At 52.8% G+C, this 22,738-nt stretch overlaps 1 protein-coding gene across 2 annotated transcripts; it reads right to left on the reverse strand.

Moving 5' to 3' along the window:
* Positions 1–5,028: 5,028 nt before the first annotated feature.
* Positions 5,029–22,491, reverse strand: ROPN1L (rhophilin associated tail protein 1 like). Of its 2 annotated transcripts, XM_038583323.1 has the most exons (7): positions 22,332–22,491; positions 22,027–22,180; positions 17,949–18,072; positions 16,160–16,321; positions 9,104–9,279; positions 6,020–6,164; positions 5,092–5,210 (listed from the first exon to the last, which is right to left on the reverse strand). In XM_038583323.1, the coding sequence occupies exons 2-6, from the start codon at positions 22,155–22,157 to the stop codon at positions 6,041–6,043; spliced, it is 717 nt and encodes a 238-aa protein (XP_038439251.1). In that variant the 5' UTR covers positions 22,158–22,180; positions 22,332–22,491; the 3' UTR covers positions 5,092–5,210; positions 6,020–6,040. The 2 variants fall into 2 exon arrangements, with proteins under 2 accessions (XP_038439252.1, XP_038439251.1); XM_038583324.1 differs by lacking the exon at positions 6,020–6,164 and having other exon boundaries at positions 5,029–5,210; positions 22,332–22,490.
* Between the last annotated feature and the right edge of the window lie 247 nt (positions 22,492–22,738).

A 22,738-nucleotide genomic window follows, 5' to 3' on the forward strand; every position in this document is an offset into this window, starting at 1 on the left:
CATGAGGCTTCCTTTCCTCTGGTTTCTGGTTCTTCTTGGCCAACACGAGGCCCTGGCAGAGGATCAGAGTGGAGGGGGTGTAAATGAGATAGGAGTGTTGGTTCCCTGGCTGCCTCTCTGGGAGGCCCCTGGGTGTTGGTTGCTCCCCTACCAGCTCCACAGCTCCTGCCTGGGGTCCTCTCTCCAGCTCACAGCCTCTCTAAACCCCTGTGACAGCTTCCCCCTACCCTTGCAGGCCTTCAGCCATAAAGTCCCTCCTGTGGCTGCCCCAGGGCCCTGCGCCCACCCTCATGGGTTCTCGTCCCCTTTCCCCATGCATTGGTAAGTCTTCTGTGAAATCATGTCCCTAACAGGAGGCCCACTCCACGCTTGGGTCCTCATCTGGAAAATGTGGGTAATGTTAGCACCTGCCTCCTGCAGTTGGTGTGAGAATCCAATGAGCTATAAAACCCATAGGACAGCCCCAGACCTTACCAGGTGCTGGAAAATGCACTTTTCATCTCAACCAGGTGTTATCCCAACCCAGGTGTCCTTGAGGCCCCACTGGACAGCGTTTGCCGGGGTACTCACAACATGAAGTTCACTCTACTTCATGTTGGATCCAAGCATGACACTGGGGTTTGGATGGTGACTAAGTAGCCCCTGTGCCCAGAAGGGAGCCATTCTCTATCCCAGGTCTATGTCGGCCCCATATGAGCAGAGGAAAGTTTGACACCTGCTCCACTCTGGTGGGTTACACACCAACCATCCACGCGGCTCCTGGGAAGGACTCAATCAGGAAAGATGGAGCCTTAATGTATCAACGTCCATCTGGTTTCCTTTCCCTGTGGCTCTTGTGATCTCATGGAGAGCTAGCACCAGGGAAATGGAGCAGATACAAGACATGTTGATGTGGAGGGAGTCAGGGGGTCAGAAGTGTGAGGTTAGATCAGTGTGCTTCAGCCGTGGGGAAGGTAGACCAGGGTGCCCTTGGCTTCTTAGTTTGGTTCAATCTCCTAGAAAAGGGTGTTAATTACACTCCTGTACCCACGTCAGGTGGTTCCAAAGAGAAGGTGCTTTGGTAACCAAGGAGAACTAATTCTGCATAAGAGAATTTTCCCTAGGGAGTGTCTGACCACTTTCATTCTTTATACACCAAGACAAAGAGCTTCAAGCCTACAAGTGTTTCAAAGACCTTTGGTTTAAGGTTTAAGACTTGAAAAAAATTATAGGACTCAAATTTTGGAAATAACAATATGAAACTCAATAAATGATTACTTTAGATATTCCTTCTTCATTAATTGTGAAACTGAGTATACATACTAATCTCCCTACATTTGAAAACCATTTGTAAAGCTAGATTTTCTCATGTTACAAGAACTCATAAGTAGGCCCATGATTGCCAGGAAATAATAGCTAATTGTAAGTTAAACAAGCAACTTGCAGCTAAATCATTTTCAGAACAAATTCATGGCCCTGCCCAAATGCTTCAGAACTCATCATGCCAGATGATTGCAGATTCCAGAATTGTCTCTACCTCTGCCTTTTCTCTTTCTTGCACACCATGAGCACCAAACAGCAAAAACTGCTTTCTTTAAAGATGAAAAAATACAGAGTTAGGTTGAAGACCAAATCATTCTGGTTGCAGCTGCAGGGACATGGCTCCTAAGTCATAAGGTCAAATCACCATCAGCCCGTGTGTATCTTGTGGCCTTTCCCATCCTGCTTCCCGCCCGCCCTGACCCCGCCCCAGTCCCCTGCAATGAAGGGAAAGCAGCTATTGCAAACCCACACCTCACAAATGCCAGGGATTTTTTTCTTTTTCAAAGGCTCACTCCCCATCATTGTAAAGTCTGTTTTTTAAGTGACTCTAATTGGAATAATCTCTTTTGGCTCCCTTGGTGTTGAATCCAGATGAGACCATCTGGATGGTTCCAAAACTCTAAGGATCCTCTCAGGAACCCCACCCATCTCCCTGCTTTGGAGGAGTGTTCTTTGCAGGTCTCCCTCCCTCTAGAGCTCTTTTGTTCAAACATTCCAGTCACTTGAATGGTTTATTTTACCCAACATGTTAATTAATGATACTTGCAACAAGCTTGTGGTTATTAATTAAACCATGTGAGTGAGCCCCCCAAACACAGTTAGCAGTCTGATTGAAAGCCAAACTTCCTCTGGCTGTTTTTAAAAAGAAATAACTACAGGGTATGAAGAAGAAAGGCGATTCAGCTGCGGGACAGGAAGAGTCCAAATCGGCAAGGGAACAGGAAAAGTGTTCTCTTTAATGAGACGAGGCCCTCTGGCCGAGTATTAGGAATCTAGCTGTTGAGGAGCAGACGATCCAGCTTTGGCACGCAGCATGGTAGCTTAATTAGGCACTAGAACAAGTGTTGGAGGCTCTCCGGGAAAAATGATACAGAAAAGTGCCTCCCCTCCCTTACACGCTTTGTTAGTTATAAAATTAGTTTATTTTCCACCTTCTGTCTGGGCACTTGGGAGCCCGCTGGTGGTAGTCGACTTGGAGGGAGAGCTTCTGGGGCTGAGAGTGACGCAGAGGAAGACCCCATTGCATGTTGTGGGAGGGACAGGAACAGAGCTTCAAGATCTTGGGCTGGGGTCACATCTAACCCGCTATGTTCAGAGTCCCTGCTGGGACGGCTGGTGGGCCAGCATTTTAGGGGACGGGATTGGGATAGACAACCACTTCCAACTCTACTGACCCAGAGGCCACTCTAAAGAATATTCTGGAAACCCAGCTTGAATTTGGCTGTTCAGATGTGCATTTACCCCCCTCCACCAGAAACAGAACTTGCATTTTGGTCATCCCCTGAGATAGATAATATGTATGCTCAGGTGGCATCAACTAGACAAAGGCAAGTTCATGTTTCTGTGCCCAGTTCTCTTTGTTTGAACTTTAGGTCCCTCGTGGGGCATCACATCAGACCAAGGTAACTCTGAGGAGCTGGACATTTGTTGGAGGGAATGCTATTTCCAGTTTTATGACAAGATCATTCTCAAGACCCACTTTTGTGGGGTACCTGGGTGGCTGTCATTAAGCATCTGACTCTTGGTTTCAGCTCAGATCATGATCTCAAGGTCGTGGGATCCAACCCTCTGTCCGGCTCTGTGCTGAGCAGAGTCTGCTTCTGATTCTCTCCCTCTCCCTCTGCCCCTCCTCCACTCGCACATGCACGTGCTCTAATAAAATCTTAAAAAAAAAAAAGACCTACTTTTGCGATGAAGGACAAACAGTTCACCAACTGTTCACCGACAGGGGCTGGCGTGCTCACGGCCATGTTGCAGCAGGTGTAACGCCCAGATGCACGTTGGCAACATGCAGCGGCAGAGGGGCAGTCATGATGGCTGAAGGACCCCGTAGCCTACCTGAGCGCTCACTCCTGGTGCTGGACGTTCTGGGGGTTTGGACAAATGCCTAACTATGTATCCATCGTTATGGTTCACACAGAGTATGTCCACTGCCCTAAACACTCTCTTTGCTCTATTCATAGCCAAAACCCATCCCTGGCAGCCATCTTTTACTGTCTTCATAGTTTGCTTTTTCCAGAACCACAGAGTAAGTAGCTTCTCAGACTGGCTTCTCTCACCTGCTAATACGCATTTAGACTTCCTCTGTGTCTTCTTCTGGCTTGACAGCTATTTCTTTTAGAGCTGAATAATATGCCAGTGTCTGGATGCCCCAGAATTTATCCACTCACCTACTTCATTCCCTTAACACTTTATTTTTTGATAGAGTGAACAAGTATCATAAATTACATTTTTGAGTTCAGACGTCCACATTAGCAGGTTTATTTATGATCATATTCATCTATTCTCAGTCTCATAAAACTCTGTCCAAATTTCCCTTCTTGACCTAAGCCAGCGTGACGGGTCAGCAACTTGAAGTTCTTCTGGTAAATGTCAGTGGCCTCCAGTGATGATAGGACACTGGGGCTCTATGTCCCTTCCCTATAACCTCCTGACAAGACCATTAAAATGAAAGTTTCACTCCAAATTCTACCAAATGGACACTTGTTAGAAGCAGGCCCCAAAGTCATCAGGTCCCCACTCTGTCCTTGGTCCTCTAGATAGTTATGTTGTGTGATCAGCTCTCTCCAGGGCTGACTCAGTGACATCGGTGGCTGACCTTCCAGCTGGGCCTGAGAGAGGGTCCTCTGGGAAAGAACTAGGATGAGGCAGTTCCTGGCTCTCAGGTAGTGATTACATAGGACAGGGCTCTCTCCTCTCTGAAGCAAATTCTTTCTCATAGCTTTGGGTTTTCACAAGTGTTGGAACACAGATAACTTTTATTAGCATGGTGGCCAATCTACAGAGAACCAACAAGCCAAACCATTGCTAAGTTCTCAGAAAAATTACCTAAATTACCTAATTACCTCCTGCCATTTCATTTTGAAGACTTTATATAAAGAAACCAAATAAAGGATCTGGGATGCTTATTTCTGTTCCATGGACCAAGTACTGGCCTAAATTGTCTATTTCAGAGGCGCCTGGGTGGCTGTGTCAGTTAAGTGTCCAACTCTTGACTTTGGCTCAGGTCATGATCTCAGGGCCCTGGGATCGAGCCCTGAGTTGGGCTCCATGCTCAGCGAGGAGTCTGCTTGAGATTCTCTGTCTCCCCCTGCTCCTCCCCCTGCTGCTCTCGCTCTCTCAAATAAATAACATCTTAAATAAATAAACAGGTAAATAGACTACTCTGTTTCCTGGGCCATCATGCTCTTCCAGCTAGCAGGAGTGCCCCAGGCACACCTCTCCCAGAACAGATCCAGCTTCAGCAGATGACACTCTTCCTAGGGTGCCTTAGGTGTGCTTGTCGGCAAGCAAACATCAGCATTCCTGCTGGTCAGGAGGTTCCAAAAAGGAAAAAGAGCAGCTGGTCTTAAACGGCCCATCAGCCCTCCCCCAGGCTGTAGCATCTGAAGAGATTGTTTTCCTGCTATGAATCCTCTACATGGTGGACAGCAATCGGGATGTAGATCCCCAGCACACCTGACCACATGGACTTCCACTATGAGAAAAACTCACATCGCACCCGTATGTGGTTAAAGACAAGCTGTATTTGGTGTCAAGCTTTTAAAAAGCACTATTTGACATTAAAAAGTATTCTCCTCTGTATTAATGGCCTCTGTCTTCTGAATTTTCTTCTCGAGGTTTCCTAAACTTTCCTTGTCAGAACGAAGAAATCTGAAAGTCCTATCATGCCATTCTTTCTAGATTCTCTAGATTGAAACAGATAAAGGCACTTATTAGTCATTTCTCAGAGCACACAATACAATTTTTAGGAAATGCAATATAATTTAAAAGTTTTACCTAGAAAAATGGATGATTTCTGGTCTCTAATCAGTAATTCTTACCTCCAGAATTAAAGCATTCCGTTTTCTTTTACAAAAATGGGCATTTATTTCAAGGTAAAAAAAATCAGTATCATATTTATAGGTTCTTCCTGACTGACCACTCAAATTTTAGTCACTACTGAAACAAAAATATCCTTCTATTGGAAACGTTGGTCCAGGAAAACCAAAGGACTGTCTTGAATCTAGGAAACTTTGGCATTGCTAACAGCGTATCTCTGGGTTCTTCTTTTTATCTATAGATTCTTCTTTTGTTTAAGAGATGGGGAACAATCGTACATTTGTCCTGCCAACATCCATGGGTATAAAAATACTGAACTCGAACAATGTTCACTCTCTATGTCAGTGGGGGGGATGAGAACTGTCTCGAGGGCTCATATTTGGAACAGGAATTAGTGGTTCTAAACCGTAGTTTACCATAAACAGCAAGTGCCTCTCACAGCCCCGGGGGAATCAAGGGGCCGAAGTGTCCCAAAGACCAGACTGCTGGAGGATGATGCCCGGCCCCGGGCCCTGATTGTCCTGGGCGGGAGGACACCTCTGCAAGTGCGCTTGCTGTCCTCGTCGCACTGACGGGAAACAGAGGGCCATGGGAGTGTATTTCCCGGTTACGGAAGGGCCATTCACCAAGCGATGGAAGAAACACGAACACCGAGTGGGATTTTCTTTGCACTTGCCTTGTGAACTCATTCTTCACTTCAGGCTGCCACTAACGGCTGCAGAACAAATCTGGCCATGAACGCAGGATGCCAGATCCTCCTGGAAACAGGAAGGGGCCACTCCAACCTTCCAGGGGCTTCCCACGCCTCCCGGGCTAGGTCCCTGCAAAGCCACCCTGCGTCAGCCCCCAGGGCTTCTCCTTGGCCCTGGACCCTGCTTGGGCTGCCCAGCCTGGCCTGTCACCCACGGGCAGACCCGTGGCTCATCGGCACCTGCGCGACCAAGACAACAGTGCAGGGCAATGTCCAGCACCCTTCAGTCGGGATGCATGGGTGGGGGTGAAACACTCTTGGATGAGCAATGAGTGAACGCGTGCATGAAAGCATGAGTGAATCCCGGCATGAATAATTACCAAATAGGCAGGAATCGCTCCCACTGGGGAGAGAGGCCTCTTGGCACGTTCACAAAGATGGGTGGGGAGAGGGTGGGAGAAGAAAGTGAGCCGCTGCTCCCAAACGGGGTTACGTGGGGCATCCGAGCTTTTCCCAGGAGCCCTGAGGGGGCTGTCCCTGGCCAGGGCCACAGCAGCAGGTTATGCACAGGCCTCCCAGCCGGCCCCCCTCTTTTCTCCTCAGCCACTCCTCCAGGGGCTGAGCCACCTCTGCTCACTCCTGGGCTGCAGGCTGAGCTGGGGAGCCGGAGCCCCCTCTGAAGTCACCATCATCAAGGTCACAAGGTAAGGGACAGCTCCACGGAGGCCACAGTGCCCATCCGACCCTCGCCGCCCCCTCGGCCTTCCCAGGTGCCCTCTCTGCCAGGGTCCTCCTCCTCTTCCTGCTCCCTTCTCCCCCGCTCCAAGCCTGGAGCTCCAGCTTCCGCTGCCAGTGCTCTCCTCATCCTGCTACATGGTCGGCCATCCCCGGGGATTCCAGCCCGGACCCGGGCTCACTGGACACCTCCACCACGCCAGGCCACTCCACAGGCCCACCAGCTCACGAGGCCTGCCCCCCACCACCCGGCCTGGGATGACAGCAGCTCCCACTTGGAGCCCACGCCCCAAGCCCAGCTAGCCCCCCAACCTGGGCAGCCCTTCCTGGCGGCTCATGTTGGCACCTCTGCAGAAGCCTCCTTTGTCTAGGTGCCTCCAGGGGTCTTCCCACCAGAACCCACCACCCACTCCCACTGCCGGACAACCGCACTCCCTGGAGGCAGGTCCCTGAGCCTCTCCACCTTCACCACCTGCAGGGGGCAGGCAGCCCCAGGGTCTCGTCCCCCAACAAGGTCCCTGAGCATGGGAGAGCTCGCTGTAAGGGGACTTCCCAGAGGGACACCAAGGGCGGGGAAGCTGCCTTATGGGGAGCACCCTCTAGGAGAGGCCTCTCTGAGTAGGGCTGTGGGGCAGCCACGCAAAGGGGCTGGGATGCTCCAAAAGAACAAGCACTGGGGCCCCAAGTGTGTTTGGGGGGCAGGGGGCATGGCCTGCGTGAAAGGCACAGAGACCCGCATGGCTGGCGCGCAGTGAGCAGAGGATGCGTGAGTGCTACCTGGAGGAGCGACACCAGGCGGCGGGGCCCAGACTCTGTCCAGCCCAGAGGCCATGAGGGCCAGGGTGGGAAGCTTCTGGGAGGTGACTCGACAGGTGGCTGTAGAGGCTGGAGCCAGGGGCAGCAGGCACGGGGACACAGGGATGGATAGAGGGACGCGGGGACGGGGGAGCAGGAGTCATCCAGGGTCATCCACACCTCTGTGCCGACCTCTCTGTCCTGAGCTCATGGGGGATGGCAACGCAGTTTACAGAAGGGGGAAACTGAGGATGGAAACGTCTGGGAAGGAAGGTGGATTTCTGTGGGGACACTTCCAGCCTGGCGTGTGGGCCAGACGTCCCAGTGGAAAGCAGGCGGTTTGACCTCTGAGTCTGGAGCTGGGAAGCAAGGCCAGCTCGGTGACAGGACCAGGGAGCCTGCCAAGGGCTGAGACTCCCAGAGGGGTGGAGGGAGGGAGGGAGACAGGGGTGCACCGGGCTGGGGTGGGGGTGGGGTGTCTCGGAAAGCCCGCATGGCTCTGGGATGCTGCGAGATGGGCGGGATCCCAGGAAGAACAGAAGGGGGCACGTTGGATACACATTCAGAGAACAAAGGCTAGGAGTCCCAGCCTCCCCCTGTGGGGTCATTGAGAGGCGCCTTCGCCTTCTTCTCTGTCACCTCTAACTTGCTGCAACGTCAAACCAGCTGATACACTGGACTTAAGAGTCGAGAGAAATTCTGGGTAAACTTTTTGTAGAGACAGGATACATTTCTCTGACATCTGAAGAGAACCGGACTTTAGTCCACCACTGGCCTGAATCACTCTTGAAGAAAAGTGGCCTCCTGTGGCCTAGCTGCCTTCAGCACCTCCTAGGGACACCTCAGGGACACCCGCAGGGACACCTCAGGGACACCAGGTACACCTTAGGGACAACCAGAGACACCCCAGGGACACATCAGGGACAGCCAGGGACACCAGGGACACACCAGGGATACCTCAGGAAAACCAGGAACACCAGGGACACACCAGGGATACCTCAGGAAAACTAGGGACACCAGGGACACACCAGGGATACCTCAGGGAAACCAGAGACACCTCAGGGACACATCAGGGACACCCCAGGGACATCCCCGGGACACATCAGGGACACACCAGGGATACCTCAGGGACAACCAGGGACACCTCAGGGATAACCAGGGACACCTCAGGGACACTTTAGGGACATCTCAGGGACACCCCAGGGACACGTCAGGGACATCTCAGGGACACCCCAGGGACACGTCAGGGACACATCAGGGACACCCCAGGGACACATCAGGGACAGGCCAGGGACACGTCAGGGACACATCAGGGACACCCCAGGGACATCCCAGGGACACATCAGGGGCACCCCAGGGACAACCAGGGACACCTCAGGGACACCCCAGGGACACCTCAAGGACATCTGGGGTGCAGTGTATGTGGCTCTCTCCCAGCAGATACAGGATCACCCAATACAAAGGTACTGGAGAAATGAGAGAGGAAAGACCTTCTCTAGGGATCAACACACCCCAAGCCCAGCAAGTGCTCATACTCACAGAGTGTCCTTTAAAGTCGCAAGGTAGGACTCCGTGTCCACTTCATGTATGTCCGAGTCCATTCTGGACAAGTAACGGTAAACATAGGAGAAAGTCTCAAACGGGATGCGCGCAGGCCCGCCCTCGGGGTCGGTGGTGAGGATCTCGCACAGGTGCTTCATCGAACTGTTCAGTGACTAGAAACACCACAAACCAGGTGGGGAAACAGTTACTACCTGGAATCACTAAAATGAAAGCACGAGACAGCAGTGGAATAGACGCTTGAGTGTATTTTACAGAAATTCTCCAAAAAGTATTCTCTCCATCTAAATTAGGAACTAGGTGAATTTATAATTGCTATTGGTGAAGAAGTAAAAAGGAAAGGTATGCTCAAGATGCATTTGGCCTGAAAAGAATTCTAATCCACAGATTTTATTTTATATTAAAATGGAGGCCCCTGGGTGGCTCAGTCAGTTAAGCGTCTGCCTTCGGCTCAGGTCATGATCCCAGGATCCTGGGATCGAGTCCTACATCAGGCTCTCTGCTCAGTGAGGAGTCTGCTTCTCCCTCTTCCTCCACCCCTCCTCCCTGTCGAGTTCTCTCTCGCTTTCTCTCTCTCTCAAATAAATAAATAAAATCTTTTTAAGATGGGAATGAGGAAGCATCACTCTCCTTAAAGGTGGGCCCTAAGCCACGGAATGCTCCAGCCCCTTCAGCGCCACGACACAGGTGGGGACGGACAGAACTAACAGTCACCAAGCAGAGGGGCCACCTGTGGAGGGCGGGTTCTAGGGCCTCACCTGCTGTCCTGATGCCCCCCTGTGATCAGGCTCTGAGCAGGCTGCACACAGGGCTGGCCCTGCTCTGGGCTTTGACTCCGTTCCAGAAAGAACCAGCCCTTTCTCACCTGTGCGCTGTGCACCTGGTTCATGCTCCTTCCATCTGGGTTGGTCACTCCACCCAACCCTGGCTTTGGCCCAAACGCTGGTCCCTGGAGAAGCCACCCCCATCCTACAGGGCGCACGCCTGGGGCATGCTGCCCCTCCCTCGCGCCAGGAGGGCATAAGGAGCCACTGCCGACGTCGAGTGGAGGATGGTGTCACTTTAGCACTAGATTGTACCCAACCCCCAGTGATCTCACAAGAGCCCCCTAGAGCGGCAGGGACCAGGCCGGTAGCTTGAAATGAGGCACGGTGGAAGCATGTGCTCCTCATTTGGGGGCTCAGGCTGCAAGTGAGGACCCTTTGCCTCCGCAGAGAGCAGGCTGCTAACATTTAGGGGCTGCACTGAGGAGGAAAGAGCGAGAACAACACAGGGGGGACAGGCACCCATGTGGGGAGAGTCACACACAGACCCGCTTGACAGGGATCCTGACATCCTTAGGGACACACGCCTGGCTGGGGCCACATTTCCTATCTCAACGTGTCTGTGGGTCCAGCATCTGGGCACCGCTATGCTGGGCTGTCCAAGGCTCCAACTGCGGTGCCGCCGGCTTGGCCTCATCCAGAGGCTCGCCTGGGGATGGACCTGCTTCCCCGGCCCACGCCCTGGCCGACTGGCATCCCTGCGGGGCTGGCCCTCTGTAGACCCCTGATGCGGCCGCGCGCTTCCTCCAGGCTCCAGCTTGGCCAGCGTCTCGGGAACGTCGGGGAATCCCTCCTGCTTCCGGCAGGGAGAGCACGAAAGGACTCGAGTGAAGTCCACGGGCCCAGAGAATCTGGGGGTCCAGGCCCAGGTAACCCAGCAGGCCCGCCCCCCAGTGCCGGAAGAGCCCCAGGGCTGGGGGTCTGGGGGTTCCAGGCACAGGCGGGCAGCGAGGAGGCCTGAGCAGCCCCGAGCTCCCCAGCGCCCCAGCTGGGCCTTGGCGCACCCGGAAAGCCACTCACCAGGCCACCCGGACCCAGGCCGTGGCCCGGTCTCACCCTGGGGCAAAATGATGCTCTGACGGGAGAGGCGGCCGAGTCCTGCTGGGGGGGCGCTTTCTCCGCGGCCACGGCATTGCCCGCCCGCCCCGCAGGGCCGTCCTCGACAGGGCTCGGGGACAACAAAGCTGCCCGTTTTACAATCCATGCTCCTTGCTTGCAACTTTCCAGAGACACGTCGATATGTTGGCTTCGCCTTGATGTCGTGGCGGGCGGCAGAGGCTGAGGAAGGAAGGCGCCGAAGGCAGCAGCTGGCGCGCAGCCGGCACAGGTGGCCTGTGAACGCGCCGCACATGCTTCCAGGCCCAGCTACCTACGGGAAGCGGACGTGCAGCCGGCCCGGTGTCACTGCCTCCCGCAAAGGCACGGCGACGTTACCTGTGTGAACGTGGCTGACAACGGGGTGCGTGGCAATTTTTATATCCAAGAGGATTCCTAGAGCAACTTGCCTGGCTCTGTCCCTGGGGGCCTGTCTCCTGGGCACAGACTCCTGGGCCCAGGGGCTTGTGGGCCGACGCCCCCTCCTGGGCATGCGCTGCCCTTGGTTCCTGCCAAGCACAGTCCAAGCCCCAGCCGGTGACATCAAGGCAGAGATGTGGGAGGAAAACAGGCCTGCAGCGCCTGTCTCCTGAGCGTGTGGGCAGTGCCAGTGCTGTGGGGTCTGTTTCAGAATTTTTGGGGCTCTTGTGAGGACACCCAGAGCCACCTCGCACCTCCCCAGATTCCCTTTTAGCTCACCAGGAAGTGGCTATCTGCACGACACACAGAGGGACCCCTTTGCCCAGAAGAGGGGACCTCACTCCGAGTGTGGCCTGACCTGAGGGTGCTCGGGAGATGGAGCTCAGTGCTTCAAGCAGCACTTGAAGCTTGGTCCCACCCCCCAAATTCCACTTTTAAAAAGCTGGAGGTGGGGGCACCTGGGTGGCTCAGTGGTTGAGCATTTGCCTTTGGCTCAGGTCGTGATCCTGGGGTCCTGGGATCGAGTCCCACATTGGGCTCCCGGCATGGAGCCTGCTTTTCCCTCTGCCTGTGTCTGCCTCTCTGTGTATCATGAATAAACAAAATCTTTTTTTTAAAAAAGCTGGAGGTCCTTTTCACTTACTTCCTCCCCCTCGCGGTTTTTCTCTCCTCTAAAGTACAGCTCGTATCGTGGACTCGTGGCAGGTGAGGCTGGCAGACAGGTGTTCTCCAGCTGGCCGGGGCACAGTCGTCTAGAGGAGAATGGAGCACCCCCGTGTGAGCCCAGTGGCAGGCCAGTGGAGGCATGGGGGTCAAGTGCACCCGCCTCTCCTCTCTTCTCCCTGGGGGGGGGGCACCCAGCAGTGGGGTGACTGGTGCTGGAGGGGGGGGCATCCAGGGGCCCAAGAGCAGCTCCCCTGACTCACGGGGCAGCTATCAAGCAAGCCTGTGACTTGGGGCTCCCACCCATGCAGGGCTCCTTTTCCGGAGCCACAGGGTGAAAGGAATATTGGAGTCTAAGCCCACCTGAGATGGGCTTAGAGACCTAGCTGGGAAATCTGAGTGGAGAGCAGGAGGGGTGAGCCGGGCGCTGCCTCTGCCACTGGGCTGCCAGGGCGCCCGGATGATGGTCCAAGATGCCCAGTCCTACACAGGGAAGCACAGCTGTGCTTGGGTGATGGTCTGGGGATTCTCTGGAGAGTGCCGCTGGGAGGCTGACATTGAGCGCCTTTCTGAGTAAGAATCCTTCCAGGATCTCAAATGACATCACCGATAATCCCAAGTCGTACTCTCTGGGGCAGGAATCTGCAGGCTCTCTTCTCCCTCGGCATCGGGCCCAGGGGTGGCGTGCTCCTGAGGCCCTCCCTCCTGGGCGCCTCCGAGCCCGGGGTCTGCGTGCAAATCCTGCTCAGCCGCTTCTGGGGCGACTCACTGAGCTGGCGAGGTTCCCAGAACAGGCCCTTCCTGGAGGGCTGCCCGGAGGATCAAGGACCACACAGCCCATGGCGAGGACGTTCGACGTGCAGCCCGTTCCTAAGCCGTGTGCGTGGACAAACACGGCGTAGCACACGTGCGTATTTGCCTCTGCACATGGGGAGATGTTCTTGTGAGGAACCAGATTCAGTGCTTCTCGGGGCCTCACAGAGTCGGGCTGCGGGCTTGTCATCATGGACCTTCTCAGTCAGGTGCAGGGGAGATGGGGCACTTCCTTCTCAGTTTTTTTAATATAATAAAAAAAGATCTTCACGCTTAAAAAACGGAGAATTCTGATCCACGGTTTTAATGCTTAGGATTGTTGCAGGGGCTGCAGCAACGTAAAGGGTCACGACGGACCACACCATCATCCTGCCAGGCCAGTATCGGGCAGCGCTGGAGAACACAGCCCTCCCCGCACCCCCTGCCCGGCCAGCCCACGGCGCCCGCCCCCCACCGGCTCCAGGGGTCCGCACACCTGCCTACTGTGCACTCAACAAACATTGGGAAGGAAGGGAGGGAGGAGGAGGGAAGGACGACCCTGAAATGTAAGCAGAGGCTCTGGTCTCTGTAGAGACCTTAAGCTCGGTTCGTCTGACCAGTGATTTGGAGGAGTCTAAGAGCTCAGAGAACGTGTCTGCCAGCAGCCCGCAGAGGCCGGGGATGAAGGAAGCAGAAACAGAGTCTGTTGTATTGACAGAGGAGCAACTAGATTCCAATTCAACAAATGTGGAGGGGCACCTAGGTGGCTCCGTCGGTGAAGCGTCTGCCTTCAGCTCAGGTTGTGATCTCAGGGTCCTGGGATCGAGCCCCACATCGGGCTCCCTGCTCAGTGAAAAGCAGCTTGAGGTTCTCTCTCCCCCTTCGTCCCCTCCCCCTTAAGAAAAAAACAAAGATGGATGCAAAAATGCCAACCTACACCAAAACTGTCACCTCGTCACCTCCAAGTCACAGCTCTGTGTGGTTGGTGTACTTCCCAGCTACCCCAGCCAACGTGGGCACACAGTGGCTTCTCCCCATCGGGCCTGGTCGCCCCAGAGCTGTGTGCACTAGGGGCAGGAGTGGCCAGCCAGGAAAGCCAACACCTCCATCCTTCCCCCACCTCTCCGCTTACCCTTCCCCCAATACATACGTGGTCAGTGAACCAGAGGGGACCCTCCCCGCCCGCGTGGCCTCAGAGTCCACCACCCACAGCAAACACACTGTTGAGGTGGCATAGAAAGGGGACAGGCCAGGACCCCACACTGCCCAGCTAGGATGAGAAAGAGAGGAGAAAGGAGAGGCCCTGTGTGATGGCTTCCCTGTCCCTTCCCCTCTGCTCAGTTCCAGGAGGTGACAAATGTCTCCACCTAGTGTCCCACACGGCACATGGACAAGAGACCCCATCTCTTGCTCCAGGCTTGGTTTTCAACCCAGGGCTTACTTTTCATGATTGGGGGAGTTAAAATTACAGAGATGGATCCCCAAAATACGAAATGTCCTTTCTCACCACTGTTAGAACCTAAATTTCACAGCTATGTTTAAAGGCACAAACCACAATTTCTAATATTAGATATTAATTTTATATTATGAAAACCTTGCTTCCAGAGTTCCAGATGAACAGAGCAACGTGGAATCATTTTCAGTAGGCACATCTGTCTTTGTCCTTCCCACCTACCAGCCCACGCCCCCTGCTACATCTGAGCCCCTCGTAGCTGCAGGAGGGTCCCCGGCACCCATTAGCCCAGGGGGGCGACCTCTCTAGGGCTGGCCAACACCCTGCTTTGGGCCCTTGTGCAGCAACCAGCCCACACCAGGCTCTACTGGGGTCTCAGACTCTCTCGCTGGGGCCACTAATAGAACCAGTAAATGGTGGTCTATTCACAGAGTACATATTACACATCAGGCCACGAATGACCCTCAGCGGTCTGTGATGATGCAGATGGGGAGAGTTAGAAATCTAATTGGGAATGAATACAAGTTCCAGAAGATTACTAATAGCAATGACCTCTTCATAAAGTTAAGACCCATGAAAATAAATAATGGATTTCTTGCGGGTGTGTACGTGGCCCACAGGCAGCAGATCTGCGGCAGTGGCTGCAGGGGGAGGGATGGAGGAAGAGCACAGGCGCCTGGGGCAGTGGTCACCGGGGGTTCATGCGCTCCTCACACAAAGTGACTTCTAAGACTTAGAGTCAGAGAACAGTGTGCACCATGAAGCGAGGACTGTGAATGATCCAGTTACGCTCCAAGCGGCCCAAAGACAAGGCAGGGGGGTAAAATGACTGCACTGCTCACCTCTGCAGCAAGGGGAGACAGGGCTCCTTCCAAAACCCCTTCTTAAAAACAAACAAACAAACAAAAAAAAAAAAAACAAAAACAAAAAAAACCTTCTTCATGGGCAGCCCAGGTGGCTCAGCAGTTTAGCGCAGCCTTTGGCCCAGGGCGTGATCCTGGAGACCCAGGATCGAGTCCCACATCTGGCTCCCTGCATGGAGACTGCTTCTCCCTCTGCCTGTGTCTCTGCCTCTCTCTCTCTCTCTCTCTCTCTCATAAATAAAATCTTTGGGGGGGGGGGAAAAAAAGCCCTTCTTCGCGAGTGTAGAGTGGTTACGCTCCCTTCCCTGGCGCCTGGCCCCCGTGTCTCACAGAGACTTGGACACTGGAGCTGAAGACAGAGTTTCCAGATCCCCAGAGAAGTCCTGCCGAATCCGCACGCTCCAGTCCCTCCCTGCCCAGCCCTCCTTGGGTAGCAGCCCCCTGTTCCGTGGGGACTGGAGGGTCCTCTGTGTCTTCTTTCCCAAGGGTCACACTCAACATCGTCAAGGTGGCACCGTATCGGTTAGCCGCTAACCACATATTTTAACTCAACTATAAAATAATTTTACGCCTCTTCCCATAGATGAGGAAAACATGGTATTATCTGTTTACCAAATGATGTGTAGCTCAATAAGAAGTCATGGATGCATTCTCTTCTAGCACCTACATGCATTCTCATAGTATCCTTATATTTTATCTACTGTTAACAATTTTTAAATGGAAGTATTCCTAAGCCTTTAACTTCTGCAAATTAAAATAACTGTAAGTCTAAAAATACAACAGGCACCTGAAAAAGAATCGCTTCTCTCAGACAAAATTACTAAAGTTATGAAAGTGTTTCCTTCGGTTACTGAAACACCTACCTTATTTTTAACCAGGCCTATGATTACACGGGATTATTCATATGCTACTCATAGGTACGTACCCCACCAAGCATGCTACATCCAAGCGCTAAAAATTTTATCCACTCGATCTTGTCTTCGCAAGGATCCAACTGCAACAGAGCCCTGAAGTTCTCTATTGGCAGGCACAAATTTTTCCATTTCTGCTCAAGATCTGCTAATTCCACATACTGCTTGTGGCTACACTGTATAGAAAACACAGTGGGACAAAATTTATAAGCTTTTAAGTTTGTATTTTTCTTTAAGTTTTAAAAACTTGTGAAATAATATAATGCTTATGAATACTAACACGTGTCCAAGTACCCAACCACATGCAGGGAAAAAGATGAACTCTGGACTCACAACACGGTTACCCTGAGAGAGCAAGGTGGGAAGGGGTGCGGCGGGAGGGCCTGGCCAGGAAGGGGTGGCAGGAAGGGGCAGCAGGGGATGTTTTACTTCTTGGAAGTCAAAAGGCCTGTGATGCAAATATGGCATAATGTCACGACTGAGCAAAAGGGGCATACACGCATTGGGTAGATGATTCTCTGCTGTCTGTGCGAAACACTTCACAACAAAAAATGAACTTCAATAAATAAAAGCATTTAAAATCCAGCCCACTAAACTTGTTAATAGTTAAATGGAAGAAATCTCAAAATTGAAAATAAATGCCTTCCTTCCATTATTTGAAACAATCTGTGAAAATGGGTCACCACTGCGATCTGCTAATGGCAGCGTGCTACGTGAAAAGCTTTGAGCAATTTCGGCATATTTTTTCCCAAGTTACTCCTTCCAATGATCATTTGTGTTCCCTTAAGATAGACAACCATGGAATAATCCTATTTTTCGAAGTCAGTGTGTCCTGCACAGAAGCACTGTACGTCAAAATGTATAATGGGGAAAAAACCACTTTAAAGATCAAGGTTAGAATGCCTGGTGGCTCAGCGGTTGAGCAACTGCCTTTGGCTCAGGTTGTGATCCCAGGATCCTGGGATCGAGTCCCCCATCGGGCTCCCTGCAGGGAGCCTGCTTCTCCCCCTGCCTGTGTCTCTGCCTCTCTGTCTCTCTCATGAATAAATAAAATCTTAAAAAAAAAAAAAAAGATCAAGGCTCTACCAACAATGTCACTTTTAGCAACACAACCCAATCGTTAGGAAGGCTCCACCTGGCTGGGCGACAGACTCCCTATTAACTTGAGTCTCTACAAGCAAGGTGGCAGGAGAGGGCTGGCCAGGAGGGGTCTCGTCCACGGCCAGGCTCTCTGCAACACCGCACACCAGCCAAAGGGCAGTGTGTCCTTCACAGGAAGGTGCTGGCAGATTGTTTCTTGAGCACGTATACAATTTTTATTTTTTTTACTTATTCATGAGAGAGACAGAGAGGCAGAGACACAGGTAGAGGGAGAAGCAGGCTCCCTGCGAGGAGCCCAATGTGGGACTCGATACCAGGACCCTGGGGTCACGCCCTGGGCTGAAGGCAGACGCTCAACACTGAGCCACTCAGGAGTCCTAAACATACTTCAAGAAGAGCCTCATGGCCCCCATTTCCAGAGTGGAACTTTCCTGTGTATGGTCCAGCGCCAACTAAGTGTTTTAATTTGGTGTTTAAAAGAAGTTCTATTTCACCTGCCTACAATCTAACCATGAATCTGTTTGGGGTTCTTTCCACTGGAGGAAAGCCCCTGAATACAGCAAATCCCTCCCTTGAATGAATCTTGCAGGTTTGTGCAAGGAGAGCAGGCCTAGCAGAGGTGACCCCGCGCATCTGTCACCCGTCCGTGCAGCCGCCACGCTTTAACCGTGAAGCTCAGAGCAAACTGAGACCCTCTCCTACCTGCTTGTGCAGGACTTTCAGGAGTCCTTGAGTCAGGCCTGTGTCTGTTTTCTGCGTGGCCACGGGCATCTCGATTCTGTCCTTGACAGGAAGTGGGTCTCCTCTGGACAACGCTGAAAAATACCTAATGGCGACAGACATCTCTGACCGCTCATCCACCCCACAAGGCCCTGTGGTTCAGGCAAGCTTCTCACACAAGCCCTGAGGGTGACCGTGCCCGGGGCAACCCCAGGGACACTAGCGTCTGAGGGCTGGGCTTCCGGGCTGGTTCCTCCACTCAGTTCTCCAACTTAACCCTCTAGGCATGCCTCAGTTTCTCTGTCTGCAAAGTTGATAATGGGAGTCCCTGTCACTGGGCTCATAGGAGCAGTGAGCTCAAGCTGCAACAGGGCATCGGGGGCTCCCAAAACACACGTAGTTCTTACCAAGCGCATGCCAGGAGGGGACCAGGAAGGCTGGTAGGAAGGCAACGACCCAACTGAAACGTCATGGTCCAGTCATTCTACTTTGACAGTTGGCGTTGGGTCTTCCCTTTGCTTGGCCATGCTGCTTTCCAAGGGGGTTGACTTCAGCCATCTCTGCTCAAGTCTACAGGCCTGGGACCAGGGAGGTCACCTGTCTGCTCCACCCCTCCCCCACCCTTCACTTTTCCTGTTTTTGTTTTTTGTTTTTTGTTTGTTTTTTTTTAGTGATTTTTTTTTCTTTTTTTTTTTACTTTTTTATTTATTTATGATAGTCACAGAGAGAGAGAGAGAGAGAGAGAGAGAGAGAGAAAGAGGCAGAGACATAGGCAGAGGGAGAAGCAGGCTCCATGCACCAGGAGCCTGACGTGGGATTCGATCCCGGGTCTCCAGGATCGCGCCCTGGGCCAAAGGCAGGCGCCAAACTGCTGCGCCACCCAGGGATCCCAGTGATTTTCTTTAGTATTTTTTCCCCCGAGTTGTTCCTTTCTGGGACGATGCTCATATTGGCGCTTCTACTGGGGGCCAGTGGGGGCTTGGAAGCAGTTTAGGGCAACAAGTTAGGAGTGGGTACACGTGGGCCTCCTGCTGGGGGGGGGGATGGGGGGAGGGGGGCAGGCATGTCCTGGCTGCTGAAGCCGCGTCAGCTGCCATTCTGATGACTAACACAAGAAAAAGAAACAATATACTCTGGAAAATGAACAGTAAGTCATCCACCAGGGCCACAGGTCAGAGTGGAAAAAATAGGAGTGATTAGAAACATCTGATCGCGTAACAAAGACAGCTGTAGCTACATGGGTATTTGCTGGGCTCAATGAAATGTTACATGCATCCCCTTTACTCCCTCCACCCATATTTAGTGGACTTAACAGTTGGAGGGGGAGTCAAAACAAGGGCGGCAATGTGGGAGCAAAGGCGGACAGGAAGATCTAAGGTGATGGAGGGGCTGGGGGAGGGGGGAGGCACGGGGGCTCAGTTTTGCCATATTGTTCCTCACTAGGGTTTTCACCTACTCCGGGACTTTATTCCTCCTCCTCCTCACCGACCGAACCCATCACCCAGCTCCACACCCTCTAGAGCAGTGGTTCCCAACAGTCCTCCCACCCACTGCCCCGGGGGCAAAATCTGGAGACCTCTGTGGTTGTCACAAGAGGGGGTGGGTGGTGCTACTGGCCTCTAGCGGGTATAGGTCAGGATGCTGCTCAGGGTCCTACTGCCCAGACACCCGCATACCCCCACACTCCCCAGCCATTATCCTGTCATGGGCTCAACAGGGCCAAGGCTGAGAGTCTGCAAGAGGGTCAAGCCTCCCGGTGCTAGTCCCTGGAGGCACATGCGAGCAGAAAGCAGCCTCTAGCACTGGACCAATTCTCACACACACACACACCCCCCCCCCCCCGTCACCCTGTGCGGGGCACCCTGCGCGGGGCACCCTGAGAGGGGCACCCTGCGTGGGGCACTGGTGACAGAACACAGACGGTCCCCTAGTGGCCGCATCAAGCTGGGGGCCAGGCTGATGGACCTGTGCACCTGAAAGCCTTGCTTGTGCATCTTCCCCAGCAGGTACCCACCTGTGATTCCTGGTTCTCTGCTTTGTTTTTAGCTTTTTTGTTTTTCTTCTTGTCACCTCTCCTTTGTTCGTATGCTGTTCCTCTCCCCGGAATGCCCTAGCCTTGTCTTAACCTCAAAGAGCAATTCGCCCTCTTCTGAGCAACCTCTCACCCCAACAGATGCTGCGACAGCTGGGATTCATACAAGCCCATTTCACACGCACCACTTAGTGAATGACGCCTGCTTTTCCTCCTAAGCTCCAAAATTGTTGAGAGAAAATTAGTTGCATGGAACATCCAGAAAGTTCTCAATTATGCCTTTTAAATTAAAGTGAAGCTTAAATTAAAATAATTTAAAGTCCCAAGAAAGAAAATGATTTAATCTCGGAATGTTCTGTTAAGTACAAATAATAAATGTTATTGTACAGAACAAATGTTCTGTTAAGTACAAGTACAAAGGACGCTTGTGCGTCCTTTCATTGATGCTTGAATGACGGTTAAAACCAGAGGCCATGATTTTTTTGGGCAAGACCCTTGAGAGAATCTTGCAGAAGCAACTGACAGAAGTGCCTGTCACAAGGTGAAGCACTGGATTAATAAGTAGCCTTGTGGTGGGTTCACTAAGGGCCCCTAATCCTGGAAGCTGTGTATCTTATTTTGCATGGTGACAGGAACTGTATAGATGTGAGAGAGGATTCTGAGGTAGAAAAATTATCCTGAATTATCTTGATGGGTCCTAAATGCATCAGCTTTAAAGATGGAGGAAGGGGCCATGAGCCAAAGAACACAAAGAATGCAGCTCCAAAAGCGGGAAAAGGCAAGCAAGCAAGCGATTCGATTCTCCGTAGGGCCTCTGACAATTTGACTTTAGCTAGGTGAAACGGATTTTGGACTTTCAGCCTCCAGAACAATAAGACAATACATGCCTGTTGTTTAATCCATCAAAATCTGTGGTTATTTGTTATAGTGGCCAAAGGAAACTAACTCACCTTGGTTATTTATACCATTTAGAGGTCAGTGAAATCTGACATGCTAGTTACTAAAACATTTAATTTTTAAAAAAGATTTTACTTATTTGAGAGAGAGAGAGAGAGAGAGAGCGCGCATGAACAGGGGGAGGAGCAGAGACAAAGGGAGAAGCAGATTCTGCTGAACAAGCAGCACCACCTGGGGCTGGATCCCAGGCCCCTGAGATCATGACCTGCCAAAAGAACACGCTTAATTACCGAACTACTCAGGTGCCCCAAAACATTTAATTTTATACTGGTTCTTGTAATCATAAAATTGAGTTTCTAAGTCTGTCTACTGAAGAGAGGCAAAGAGCTTTCCTTTCGAAACCTAATGGGTTTACTTTAAAGGTTCTAAGGCCTGTTAACTTTGTAACTTTGAAACTATGACCATTCCTGAAAATAGCTACAATGCTGCAAGAAAGGGTGAAGGCTTATTTGCCTTCTGGGAACTAAGTTGAGCAAAGTTTAACCTTATTGCAGCATTGGGATAATTACCCCAACATGACCTCGGGGGCTTTGATCTAAGAAACTTAGCGCCGCCTGCAGCCCAGGGCATGATCCTGGAGTCCCACGTCGGGCTCCCTGCATGAGCTTGCTTCTCCCTCTGCCTGTGTCTCCGCGCCTCCCCACCGCCCCCGAATAAATGAATTTTTGAAAAATCTTAAAAAAAAAAAAAAAAAAACTCAACAGGGTGGGAGGATTCTCCAGAATGAGCAGCTTAGCCTTACAAGAAACCTTGTAAAAAACCATTTCACAAATAAAATAAAGGGAGTGGAGTAGTTTGATTTTATCACACAATGCAGAAACTTTTTACCGAATGCAATCGCTTTTTAAGTTTCGGTCTGAGCAAGTACCAGTCTCCAACAGTGGAGCTGTCATGCCTTTGCAGGAAAGGGAGCATTTGGCAGCGACTGCTGGGAAACTCAATCAACCGGGATGGTTCCTAGACAGGTCCTCAGGTGCAGACACCACCCGCGCGTCGCACCGGGGCTGCAGGCGGGAGGGCCAGGGGCACGACCCGGCTCGCAGACCGGCCGGCGGCCACCGAGGCGCTTACCCCGCGGACCACTGCAGCACATCGGCGGGCTGGGTGCGGATCGCAGCCTTGGTGAACTGCTTCAGGATGTCCGGCAGCTCCGGCGGAATCTGGATCTGCTGCGCGCAGAACATGGTGTCGGGCAGCGGCATCGCTCTCCGCGGACCGGACCAGGCTGGGAAGAATCAAGATGGGCTGCGTGGAGGAGGGCGAACCCGTGGGCCTCGGGCTGCCCTGCCTCCCCCGGATTTGGAGCCCGGCGGGGGGACCGGGGGCGGCCAGGAGGCCGGCTTCGCGAGGTCCGGGCGGCCGGCCGGGGGCCTCACCCGCTCCTCCTCGGGCTCCTGGGGCTCCGCGGAAAGTGAGGACCAACTGCCCCTCCCCGCGACCGCCCGAAAGCGCCCGCGGCAGCGATTGTTTCGCGGAGTATCCAGGCAACCGGGACGCCCGCGGGCCCCGCCCCTCGGCTCGGCTCGGCTCGGCTCGGCTCGGCTCGGCTCGGCTCGGCTCGGCTCGGCTCGGCTCGGCTCGGCTCGGCTCGGGGCAGGCACTGCGCTTGCGCAGTCTGGCTCTGGCCTTTTTTTGCCTTTCGCTGAACGTTTCACTTAGATCATTTGATCGATTTCCCATTGCGATGTGAAGGGAGAATTCACAAGCCCCCCCCCCCCCCCCCACACACACACCCTTTCCCTTGCTCTGGCTACGTGAGGCTTAAGGACTAGGGGGCTCGGTC

Source organism: Canis lupus, chromosome 34 (genome assembly GCF_011100685.1).
Source record: "Canis lupus familiaris isolate Mischka breed German Shepherd chromosome 34, alternate assembly UU_Cfam_GSD_1.0, whole genome shotgun sequence".
NCBI lineage: Eukaryota > Metazoa > Chordata > Mammalia > Carnivora > Canidae > Canis > Canis lupus.

Excerpts from the sequence above, each read along its gene's own strand:
- ROPN1L (XM_038583323.1), bottom strand. The coding sequence starts at position 22,157 with ATGCCGCTGCCCGACACCATGTTCTGCGCGCAGCAGATCCAGATTCCG. Across the intron at positions 18,073-22,026 it reads GTGCTGCAGTGGTCCGCGGG|GTATTTTTCAGCGTTGTCCA; the intron begins GTAAGCGCCTCG and ends TGTCGCCATTAG. Across the intron at positions 16,322-17,948 it reads TGAAAGTCCTGCACAAGCAG|TGTAGCCACAAGCAGTATGT; the intron begins GTAGGAGAGGGT and ends TTTTCTATACAG.